The 13,126-nt window shown below is 34.0% G+C and overlaps 1 protein-coding gene across 2 annotated transcripts in view; it reads right to left on the bottom strand.

The window, feature by feature from the left end:
• The window catches only part of GNAL (G protein subunit alpha L), a 504,196-nt gene that overhangs the window by 253,692 nt on the left and 237,378 nt on the right, over nucleotides 1–13,126 (bottom strand). The window contains exons 1-4 of one of the 2 annotated variants that reach the window (XM_020985557.2): nucleotides 11,163–12,015; nucleotides 10,740–10,812; nucleotides 9,610–9,664; nucleotides 9,309–9,428 (exon numbers count right to left, since the gene is read on the bottom strand). In XM_020985557.2, the coding sequence (XP_020841216.1) occupies nucleotides 9,309–9,428; nucleotides 9,610–9,664; nucleotides 10,740–10,812; nucleotides 11,163–11,301 (387 nt within the window). In that variant the 5' untranslated portion in view covers nucleotides 11,302–12,015. Of the gene's footprint in view, nucleotides 1–9,308; nucleotides 9,429–9,609; nucleotides 9,665–10,739; nucleotides 10,813–11,162; nucleotides 12,016–13,126 lie in introns of those variants that run through there. The other variant, XM_078153524.1, reaches the window with a different exon arrangement.

The following is a 13,126-nucleotide window of genomic DNA, read 5'->3' as shown; positions in this document are numbered from 1 at the left end:
GTTTGGTTACAGACTGAAGATTTGTGGTTGGCAAAGTGTAGTACTTCTAAAAATACATAATTGAGAAATCAACCAATACAATTGTGAACGGGTGAAAGAGCTCCAACAGGCAAGCAAGCCCCCTCCTCCTATGCTAAGGAATACTTGCTCTGGCAAATTTTACTACATACGTGGCCTAAGCCTCATTTAACTGGAAAACAATGTCAACCTCTCCACCAAATGAGCCAGATATATTACTGTATTTCAGTCTTGAAATTACTCAGAAAATAATTCTATTGCGTCTTTTGGAGTGTGTTCATTATTTTGGGTGACTTTTACCTTTCTAAAGTTAATTGGCACCATTATTTTAAAAGAGGTAACATTTTCTCAAAGGTTTTAATCAGTCCTATAATGTTTAATTTAAACACCCCCCCTTACATTTAAAAGAAATGAATGTATAAAGAATGTATAATGATGTAAAAGTTATATCATCATGTTTCGAGGAAAGCAAAACTGAGGAAGCTGGATTCTAAGGAGAAGGTGATCGAGTTTAAAGAGAGACATGCTAATGCCAGTGAAAGGAATTTCCATTTACTTTAGCTTCTATTTCAAGTGGCATAAAACTCCAAATAACTTAATGACAAAAATGATAACTCAAATAATCACCATCTAAAATGTGACCTTCACCTTTTTGTCTCCTTTTTCTACTACACAGAGTTCACATCAGTTTTGACTAAAGACCAAATACCTGCTAAATCTCAACAGGAAAGACTAGTTATTTCCTTTATTAGGGTCCTGTTTATATTTCCATTGTCAAGGTTAATCATTTGTTTAAATAAGATGTTGTGACTTAAAAATATTAGTAACTATGATTTTTTTTAAAAAAAGAGCTTTAATTTACCTATAAGTACATTTGGAGTTTCACAAACAGGATCAGAGCATTTGTGCCCAAGGCAGACTTTGTTTAAGCTAATAAAAGACCCTTCCTAATAGACAGACAAATATCCCTATTCATTAATGTTTAGTCTTCTTGGCAGTAGGCACATATGCATTTGAAAACTATCTATACACTTAGAAATTAGTCCAATTTCCTACATGTTAAATATATAACAATTAAAGTCTAAACTGTTAACAACTAATTCAATATCAACAATGTTCACTAGATAATATTTAGTATGTATTCAAGAACGTTAACATTGTTGTGGGACAAGATTTTGGTAAGCAGGTCTTCTTTATTATTTTTGGACCCTTATTCATTTTGATTAAAGGCAACATTAATTGATAAATAATGACATTAACCAGTTTTTAGACATTAGCTAACTTATCCACCCACTGAATAAATACAAGGTATCACTTGTGTCAGGAATTCCACATTTCTTGACTAAAAACAAATTCTAATTTATGCTTACTAAGTAGGTACCACCTTCTAGGAAGAAAGGTTTTTTCTTTTTTTTTCTTTTAAAAGGACAAATATAATTTTGATCATCAATATAAAAAAACACTTGAATTTGTTTTTTTTTTAACTGTCATAATGCATATGAAAAAGGCCAAATGTATATGGAGCAAATTGTGAGTGAGACATGGTAATTATACTAACATCTTATATTCATTTAGAACTTTATACCTTTTAGAAGATTTTTACTTCTATTCTATCATTCAGTAATACAGACAAGCTTCCTGAGTCAACTCTACCCTCCCTCTGAACACATGAAGCCTTTGTCTGATATTAAGTGACCTTTTGCACTTTACATGTAGGAGGAAAGGAACAGCAGTAAACAACCTATGTTCTGGGATCATAGGACTTCGCCATCCAGATTTGTGAGCCATGAACAAAATCTGTTGATTTAAGTTTCATGTAATGGATAACCTATAAACTGGAAAATTATCATCTCAACAAATGAGTTATCTTTAATACTTTGGTGTGAAACTAAAACCAACAACAACACTAATAATAATCTTATTTATATAGTGCTTTAAAGTTTACAAAGCACTTTTCTTATAACATTTGTTGAGGCCTTAGAGAGGTGAATATTTGTCCATGGTGACAGAGTTAGTGTCAGAACCAGAATATTTTTAAAAGATGAATAATTTTAGGAACATTATATGCTCTATAGAGTACCTTGTTCTATTAAAATTTAAAAACCTTTGCACTAATTTTTTTCTCAAGTTAGGTATAAATTCATTACTGTAGATGAAATAATACTCTATCAACAAGTACCAAAATTCTCCAACAAGCTTCTGTTAACCCTACACTAATGGTAGGCATATTTATTAACTAGTACAGTAGAGTACAAAATAAATGTTTAGTGGTATTCTGCTAAAAATACTATAACAAGGATGAACATTTTAATTTTCTTTTTTGAGAGTAGTCATCTAAAGCACAAAGATAAAACTATCTCCCAAAATTTCTTGCATGTGAATACCGTGGAATTATTTTCTTAATCACAGAACAGGTCAGAGGCTCGGGAAAAAATATGGAAAAGAAAAATGATGAAGAGAAAAAGATACCTATCATCATATTTAAAATAGGATCAATTAGCTTTTATTTTCAAAAACTTCCTGCAAGTAACTTGGCATACCAAATTCTTGTTAAATCTGAATGTCTATTTTCCTTTCTAGAGAATTTGAAATAAAGATTGTACCTATAGTTAGTCCATCACAAAGGTTTTATTAATAAAGCTCCTTAGGACTCTTATACTAATAGGCCTCACCTACCAGATCACTAAAAGTATTGGTAGGGAAAAATTACAGCCCTGCATTTCACCGACAGGTATTATAAAATGCTGTCTAGATTTATACATAGTTTATTAATGTTCTTATAATTGTGTGAGGAATTGTTTCCATCTCTCCTCAAGATTTCCAACACAGCTTTTACTTCTTCTGTTTCTCTAACTTCATTGATAATTACTTTAAGAATTATGGTTGGCACTAAATGGTGTACTGTCTGTATTTCCTTCAACTATAATGACTATTGGTTTAGTTGTTCTACCAATAGAGTGGTGGTTATATTTGGTATCCCACAACTATTTCCTTCACAAGAGTAGCATATTTTAGGTCAAAGTAAGCTCAAGCACAAACTCCTGGGAAAGTTTTTCTCCATGCTATTTTTTAAAATCATATTCTTTTAGCTGCTATTTTGTATGATCACTAAACTGACATAAGCACTAATTTTAATTAAAGCAAGTAGAAATTAAAGAAAAGTAGAAATGACAGCTTTTTTAAAGGAAGTAAAACTGACAAGTTTTGCATCAACTAAGAAAAACAGAATTTTAAAGCTTTATTGTTATAACTTATACATAAAAAGCTGAATGAAAAACTAGGAGGTAAAGGCCATTGTTCCTAAGCCATCACTATGATGGCTTATATTTGTTTTAGGTTATGACAAAGAAAGTAAGTCACCATATTTTAACTTAATGCTAAACAACTCATCTTATTAAAATAAAATGAAAGAAACAATAGCAGTAACAACAACAACAATAACGACAAAAACCCACAAGAGGTAGCACATGGTATTGTACAAAGAGAGATAGATTTGGAATCTATCTCAATTCAAATCCCAGTTTTGCTAAATGACTTGTATCTTGGGCAAGACTTTTAACCCTTTTAGCCTCAGTTTCCTCACCTGTTACATCAATGGAACAGGTAGTTTCTAAGATCCCTTCCAGCTCTAAATATTCAGAGGGCACCATGCAAAGGACACCATTAAGAATAAAAAAAAAATGCTTATTTTCACCTCTCCCCTATCTCCTTCTCCTTTTATAATTAGAGCACTTGGCACTCAGTCACTTTGCACTGTGTAATAGCAAACATATACTGTGCCTTATCTGTATAGATGAATATATTTACTACTATAAGAAGGAAATACACAACAATCTTACTCCAGCGTCAACTGTGGCCTCAAAATAAATGTTATTTGGACAAAAATAAATTTTGTTCCATTATATACTCAATACTTCATATTGCCACACTTCCTGCTTTATTATTTCTTACTCTTTTGCTACACCTGTTAGAAAAACTAATGTAAGGACCAGTACAACAAATAAACTGCCAACTTTCTTTTTAAACAGGAAATTCAATTAAGCAAAAATCTATTTAGCAACAATATGCACTGTATTTAGTGCTGGAGACTGAAAGACAAAAAAACAAAATAGTGATTTTCCTCCATGTGGAGTGGGTGCAAAGGGAAGTAGAGGCAGGCTATACATTTGCTAATTCTTCTTTGACTCTTTTCCAGAAATGATTAGTTTTCTGCATTAACAATGAGCAATATCGCCTTTGTCAAAATGGCAAAAAAGAACAGAGGATGAAAAATCAAATATCTTCCTGTTTATTATATAATTAAAAATAATTAATGACAATAAAATCTTAATTCAAAAATTATTTCTACAACACATGGAAAATGGATACAAACATTAAATGTGTGGTTATTTATAGATCTTTTATAAGGAGGAAACTTCAGCATATATTAATATATGTATATGTATGTATATATACATATATTTAAATCCCCAACTTAAGAAACCAGAAAGAGAAATTTAAATGCAAAATATGAAATATAATGTTTGATATTCATAGTTATGATCCCTTAACTTGAAATATTGTAAAATTCACACTTTTCAAATAGTACTTGAAGTTAATTTAGCATTGATACAGCCATGAAATATTATTATAAATTGGTTGTTATTGTTGGGTACCAAAAATAAAACTGTCTTCTTGGCAATTTGGTGTCACCTGAAATTGTAGTACGTGTTCATTTCCAATTATTTAATGATTATTCATAGAACTTTTTAGTTAAAAATCCTGTCTAAAATAAATGCCATATTTATTACAGTACTCATTTGAAACTTCACTCTAACTTCTAAAAAGGTTTTAAACTGTATTGAATACTATATACTTTATCGATTGCTGTCTTTTTAAACATGTCTATGATTTTTAGAAGCATTTGAATGGGGCATATATTCTAATATATAAGAAATAACCCTACTCTTTTTTATATTATGTTAAAGAGTAAAAACAGGATATATTAAAAATTGCAAATAAGGTATTAAATCTCTGAAGATATTCTACTTAAAATACATCTGCCTCTGAAATCAAACTATATAAACATGAAAAATAAAATTTTATATTGCTATTTAAACATAGGTAGAAAATATGTATAAAATGTTTAAAGGTAATGTTAAGTTTTTATGTTTGTTATGTTATTTTATATTTATTATATTAAAAAATTTTTAAAAGCCTTCCAGAACAAGGATTTTTAAAAGTTTCTCTGTATTTATACTCTGTTATGCTTTCATTCACTATAACTAAATTACTGAACATTCACCCATGTGGAAATTTATGAAGTTTGCAAAAAAGAAAAATAAAGAACCCAGTTTATTTGAAGAAATTTTAGGTAGCCTAAGAAAGAAAATAAATTTAAATATTTTATCTGCATTATCTCTGGATCTCTTCATAAACTTAAAGACATCTACATCTATGTTTATACCTGTGTATGTCTAGTTCTATCTGCCTACTTTTAATAAAAAACTAACTAGACTCTTCTTTGACATGTGCTATATACTACAAGTTAATTAATTGTTCTATTGCCTATAAAACCAAAGTTGTTGTAGTAATCAAAAACGTTATAGTAATAAACGCTGAAATTCAACTTAAGATTTTTTTTTTGGTGAGGTAACTAGTAGGTCTGAGGCTATGATTTCATTAGTTTGGGGAGCTTCCAGTGTGGTAATTTCCTTTAGTCGTGTAGATAAGAAATGCGGCTATACCATACAGTTCTAAAGATTCAAATGGGGTACTGAAAAAAAGTAAGTGACTTGCCCATTTCACACACCTAGTATGTGTCAGAAGTAGGACTTGAACCCAGGTCTTCCTGATCACGAGGCTGGCCTTTTAACCTTGATGTTTTTTCAAGACATTAAGAAATTTTTAAAAATACACATATGCCAAGTTTCTAAGGTCAAATTGTTTTGATATTTTATTCAAAACTATGTTTGGGTAATACAAGATGTTTTTGAACACGAAGTATAATGTGCCCCCAGTTTTTCCATTTTTCTTCACAAAGGTTTAAAACAGAATTAATGACTCAGATTTTTCAAATTTCAATCAATATTTGATCAAACATCTGAGAAAAACAGCATTGAACTAGGAATCAGGAGACCTGGGTTCTACATCTGGCTCTGACATTAAATGGCTGTATGATCTTGAGGATGAACACATGGATTCTTTGTGCCTCAGTTTCCTTGTTTACACAATGAAAGAGTTCAATTAGATAATCTTTAATGGTCCATTTAACTCTGAATTCCTATTACCTTATGAAAATTTTGGAATGTAAATATCTTTACCAACCACAGAAATAATGATATTATACTGACATCAAAATGAAAATTATACCTACTTTAAAAAAAGCAACTTCTCTTGACTTATTTAAAAATAAAATCTTCATACAATAATAATACATTCAATATTTATAAAGGTTACACATTACTGAATAGTAAGATCCAACACACAGCTAGTCTGAAAATCAATTGATTCTTGAACATTAAATTTACAAGACAAAATTTAAATTAAAATGAGGCAGTGGTAGACTGTCAAATAAGCTACTCACTATGTTGTTCCCACATAATTTCTGATATAGATGCAACACTTATCTTTCAAAAACTAACCTTACCAGCTGTGACCCTGGGCAAGTCACTTAACCCCAATTACCTAAAAACAAAACAAAACAAAACAAAAAAACTAACCTTGCTCTGTAAGCATTCTCAAAAAAAAAGTGTAATTTATAGCATAGAATTTTAAATTAAGACCAGTGGTGAGGAAACAAACAAACCAACAAACCACTGGACTCAGATTCCTAAGACTTGGATTTTAGCTGTATCACCTTGGGTATGTCACTTAATATAAAATTTGTTTCCTCAACCACAAAATGAGGTAATTACTACCAGGCCTACCTCAGAGAATTGCTATAACATCACATTTAATCCTTATGTGTGAAGATGTTTTGAAAAATTATAAAGCTTTATACAAATGTAAGGTATTAAACTATTGTTTAAAGTAAATGGAAGGCACAAAACTATTAATGCAGTTTCTTTGGTTCATAAAAATGATGTAACTTTACCATAAAGTAAACAAAAAAACTTCATAGAGTCTTAATGCAATAGTGAACTACCTTCTGGTCTCAAATTATTATTTCATAAATTATATACTGCTTCAATCACTGTAAATCACTTAACAACCAGTAATTCTAGACAGGATGCAAACACTAGATTTAGGCACATGCAATTCTGAATAACTTTCCTGCTACTAACAAAAATTTGTATTTTAAAAAATTATCTTCTCTAAATCAATCAAATATTGTTGTAAAACAAACTCCTGGCTTTTATATCACTCTCAAAGAAGCTTATCAGAAAAATTCTAGAGCTACCCAACTCAATATTACCAACACCAATGTTTGAGGGGGCCAGTGATAAATTCACTTTAAAAGTTCACCACACAGATTAAATGATGAAATACAGATTTTTTTAATGGACATAGCATATACTTTCACATTATTTTTCTGGATTATGTAATATACCTCACATTATTAATTAAACATGGGTACACATTCTCACCTGACTTGGCAATATAATGATAATACAATGGACAGGCCTACCACACTTCGAAAAGGAACTAAATATTTTCAAGTCAGCTGCATTGATTCCTAATTTTCCTTTATTTTTTATTACTTCTAAATATCATATTTAAGTAACCTTGACATTTCTATGAAAATATAGTTGCCTCCACTGGAAAATGGCAGCTTATGGAGCTGTTTATTTTTTTCTTAAAAATTCAGGTTAAAAGCTATACTAAATTAGGTTCTCTAGATTCATTAGAATACAAACACTTCAGAATTCTCAGTCACTCAATTTTGGGACTGCATGTCTATGAATACAGGGCTATCTTCATCTGTTTCTGAACCTATGAAAACAAGACATGGTAGAGTACCCAGAAAAAGCCACATGTCACTTCATTTTCTTGCTCAAAATACATAATTATCTTTACACTTTTTAAGAATCACCCATAAAATATTCTTTATTGATCTTATACCAACTTACATGATAATCTCATCTGTTCAAATAGAAGCAAAGCTACTAAGTTCATCTGTTATATTTCATATCTCAAAATCAAGACTATTTAAATTGTTTTTTTTTAAAAGGACTCTGTCATTTTAGATAACTTACCCACCAAGTGAGCAATTAGAAAGTATATGTGGGTGTATTCTGCAGTCACAGCTCTCTGTACAACCTAGTTCTATGTTAAATTCCAGATCCATAAGATGCTTGAATTATTTCCTCTTGAACATTCAAAGTACAAGATTTATCAGAAGCCAAACCACGTTAGGAAATATGAGTCATGAAGTAAAAATCAAGGCAACTTCTATCCCTCACTGCATTATATTAGTTGAAAACATCAGAACACACTACCCAGTAAATAACTGATCTTGTAATTGTAAAAACTTGTAATAGCCAGAATTATTCAGCGAATGTCAAAAAGGCATCATAAAAAGAAGTTTTGGCTTAACTGTAGCCAAAACAGGTTGAATACAGATTTCCTTTAAAAAATAGTCTATCAGACTCTCAAATACCAACACCATTAAGAAGTTAATGCTAATCACACAAAAAGAAACTTTTAAACATTTCTGTAAGCAGTAAACTGCCATCAAAATGACAGATACTAAAGCTCCCCTAAATAATACAGGCCATGATCCAAACTAGAATAATGCTTTACTACAGTCAAAAATCAACTGTAATTCTAACCAGAATACACTTCACATTTCCCCATCTGAAATGATGGATATGAGTATTAAAAACAAGCTAGATTTATTTTCACTGCTGTGGATGCTATGCAGTACAGAAAAATCTCACCTATTTATATCTTTTTTTCTCAACATTTTATTATCAAAACGAATGCCTCATAAGGCATTTGAATTTCTTAAAATTATAAGTATTTAGCCATTATTTATTAATTGTATGCTATCTCCTCATAGAAAAATAATGCTAAAGTTTTATAAAGCATTCTTTCACAACTAGACTCTCTGAAAATAGAAATAAACTTGACATTGATTTAAGAAACACCCCTAACTCCTACTGAAATGTTTACATACATTCAAAGAACACCAAAAGTTACTTAAATTAAAAAGGTTAACCAACTTCACTGAAATAGGTACAAACTGTCTACAGTAAGCTCTCTCAATAGAATATTTCAACAACCTTTATTTGAATCCTCTCATTAAAAACAGTTTTGTCATATTAGTCAAAAATACAATTCCCTGAGGTATTTAACCCAAGACTTACCTGTGAATAGTCAAAGTCAGAAAGAGGGGCTATGCTCTTGATATAGTCTGATCGAAATTGGTTGTCTGGGTTGGCCAAAGGAACTGGGGGTATTAAAGTGCTCATTGCTGAAACTATCGTCTAAAATTGGAAAAAAGGAAAAAAAACCACTAAATATTAATCTGGATAAACGTAACATAGAGAGTCAAGATATATTCATCCAACATGACAATAATAGAGACTTTGATCTACATTTTCTTAGAAAGCAAAATATTTTATTTCTCCAATAAGCAGATATTAAACAAATAAAATGTATCCTTACCACAATCGCATCTTTAACATTTTTCCGGATGTCCAGGATTTTCTGTTTCTTTTCTCTGTATTAAAACAGAATTATTAACAATTTAATTTATCACCCCTATCAACCTCATCAACTGAGTAGGATTTCAAAAATCTTCAGCTATTTCTTTGGCATTTAAACCTTCAACATTTACTCACTGCCTTGTCTCTGCAGCAGGTATCAAGTGCAGCAATAGCAGCTTTTAATTGTGTCAGATAAGTCCACCAAGGCAATTAACTGAAAAGCTTTTTTTTGGAAATGAACAACACCCTCCCCTTACTCCCTGTGTAAGCTGATTATTTCTTTAATATGTATGTTTATGTATATCTACATATATTTAGTCATAAATGGTACCCTGGACATATATCTAAATTTAACTCAGTATAATTATAGCTACAAACATTAAGTACACAGACTTCTACATATACATGCATAAACACCTGTCCAAAACATGTGTTCCCTCTGTCTTTTGCTGTGTGTATGTGTATATATGTATGTATGTATGTATGTATGTATGTATGGAAACCTATAGTATATATAGCATATTTACTATCATAAATCTATACACACCCAGAATATGTTTGTAATTGTGTTAATTAGTTGAAATTCTGATGGTAGCTGAAAGATAATGATCTAATTATTAAGATATATAATGATTAATAGAAATTTGGGAAAGCTTCCTCAAGACTGACTTTCTACAGCTGAAGGCTACATGATAACCAATTACATTCTGTTGAATGTTTCATTTTGAACACCAGAGGAAAAAGATTTATTCATGTATGCGTTGATGCCTATTTGCATCTTTATATCACAAAATATAAACAGTGAATATTTAGTAATTTGCTATGTTAAAAAGTAGTCGCCATGTTGTTGCTACATAGGGGCCTGTAAAGGCACTGCAGTAGCAACAATATAAGATACAGTAGGGGGGATGTAAGGGGGAAAATTACAACCACAAATTTTCTTCTTACTTAAAGAAAATGCCTGGGCCATACCACAAACTTATCTATGTGGGAAAAATAGTTCTGAGCAGGATGCAAGAATGTCACAATGGGTATGCAGCTTTGAAGTAAAACAAACAAATAAATAACAAAACTATCACCACTTCTTACTCTGGATTAAATCCATTGACGTGCAGGATCCTCATTTGTTTGACAATAGTGCTTTTTCCTGACTCACCAGCCCCTGCCAAGAAAAAAAAATTACATTGCAATATGCGTCTTTATACCATTGACAAAACAGAATTCGTATTCTACACCAATACATGCACATACGCATATACATATACAAATACATATATACATACATACATATATTGATTACAGTAGGATTACAGATCATTCCAGAGGTGCCCTACTATCTTTCAGGCTCACAGATATTCTAATTACCAAACAAAATCAGTCCATGTTTGCATGAAACAACCCCCCACCTTAACTGCCCTCCCCTATTAGCATCCCATTTCCCTGTTAGCATATCGCTTCTCTACATTTCCAGCCGTGGGAAGCTCAGGCAGTTGCATCCCCCTCCTGCCTTACCCAGTAAAAGCAAACGGTGAGTCGCTTTATAAGCAAGTCTCTCTTTCTGCAACTGCTTCTCTATTTTTTTGTTGGCCTCTCGTCGCTCTTTTTCGTCGAGGCGCTGATCTTCCGTCTTGCTGTTGCCCAAACACCCCATGTCTGCCCGCCGGGTTGGATGTCAGTCAGATACAGTTAAGTATTTATATAAAAAGCAATAGTGATTTATATGTATTTATAGATTCCCTGCGACGGCTTCTCTCTTCCCTGCTGCTAAGATGGTCTCTCGATGCTTCCCGATCCAAAGCAGGTTTTTCCCTCACCCACCCCCCACCCAACCCCCCCAACGAAAAAAAAAAGAGATGCAAGGAAGATCCACGAAGAGGGATGTTTTTAAGGGAGAAAAAAAATCTGCAGCAGGGCTATAAATAGCATACAATGAAAGGGGGGGGGCGGCCCTTCTGGAAAAAAGCCTAATGCTGCGCTCTCTTCCCTCTCTCTTCCCTCTCCACCGCACACACACATACACCCAGACACACTCCCTATATTTCCCTGTAAAGGTCTATTTCTGCTTTTCTCCTAACTCAGCACTGCCTCTTTCTGTAAGACCAGGAAATAGTCCAAAGACAGACCCCCAAAGTGCAGAGATTTCCTCCTCTCTTTCTCCCCGTTCTCAAAGTCCGTTCTTGTCTGTCTGCCTCTCCCCCGCTCTGTTCCTTTTCCCTAATGCTCCGCTGCACCTCCAGAGAGGCGATATCCACGGCTTGTACACAGGCGCACACACACGTACCCAGTAGCACCCTCTCGGTGTGAGTGAATGAGAGCACAATTAAAACGCAGCCTCCCTACCAGCAGCGCTAGCTCTGTCTCTGCCGAAGCTCAGCACTGCCTCTTGCTGCCGGAGAGGTGAACAGCGAACATTGCATTCTCTTGCTCCCTCCCCTCCCCCTTTCCCTAGCCTCTCCTCCCTTAGGATTTCACTCTAATTCCAACTACATTTTTTTTTAAACCTGGGCGGGGAGGGACGGGGACGGAAGAAGAATGTCAGTCAGGGTCCTGATGAATACCCTCAGCCCCCCTCCCAGAAAGTGATGGAGAGGCTGCCGGGGTGGAGAATCACTCAGGCCGGTCAATCCTGACCCCGCCTCTTTCCCACTAGGTGGGCGCCGCCTGCACCCTGGCCACCACTGGGCTGCCGCCCCCTGGGCTCTGCTCCTCTGCAAACTTCACGTGGCCCTGAAGCAGCAGGAAGCAGAGAACCAAAGGCGGAGCTGTTTGCCTTCCACATGCAGTGTGCAGTGCGGGTGTGAGGTAGACCGATCTATACACACAAATCAGGGGCTGGAGATACACACAACACACACACACACACACACACACACACAAACATACACACTCACACACACTCACACACAGACACTCACACGCTTAAAGGGGTCCTCCTGCAGCTGATGCACAGAGGCATCTTGATATGCGGTGTCATTCCCTTCAGGAATTTGGGTAATTTTGAAAAGAAACAAAAGCAAAACAAAACCAAACCAACACAAACCAGCCTCCAAAACTGATGTTGAAAAGGTCAGTGGAAGTGTTCTGCAATTCCGGGCTAAGTGGTGACGGGAAGAGAATGCAGGGTGACCAAAGGCAGTGCAGGATCCCCACCCTCACTCCCATCCTGCCACTATCAGGATGCCCCCCCCCCGACGCCTGAGATTGATGTATTTTCTCTGGAGAATAAGATAGAGAGTGGGCTTTAACGTCCTCCTCCACACCTTTGCCTTGTGTGTGGAACCACCTAGAAATCAGTGTACCTTTAAAACTGCTGATGACTACAGTAGAGTAATACATATGGTATCAGAGGCACAGGATTTAAAGAGTTTTCACTGGTCACATGACCCCCTTTGTTCTCTTAATTTCCAACACTTCTTGCTCCCCCAATCCTCCACCTCTCCCTTTCCACCTTCTCCTCTTTCATGATTAAATCCCGC

The sequence above is a fragment of the Phascolarctos cinereus genome, unplaced genomic scaffold, assembly GCF_003287225.1.
Source record: "Phascolarctos cinereus isolate Bilbo 61053 unplaced genomic scaffold, phaCin_HiC Scaffold_4;HRSCAF=312, whole genome shotgun sequence".
In the NCBI taxonomy this organism is placed as follows: Eukaryota; Metazoa; Chordata; class Mammalia; order Diprotodontia; family Phascolarctidae; genus Phascolarctos; species Phascolarctos cinereus.
The sequence above is the reverse complement of the archived record's forward strand: the minus strand, read 5'-3'. Positions and strand labels throughout refer to the sequence as shown.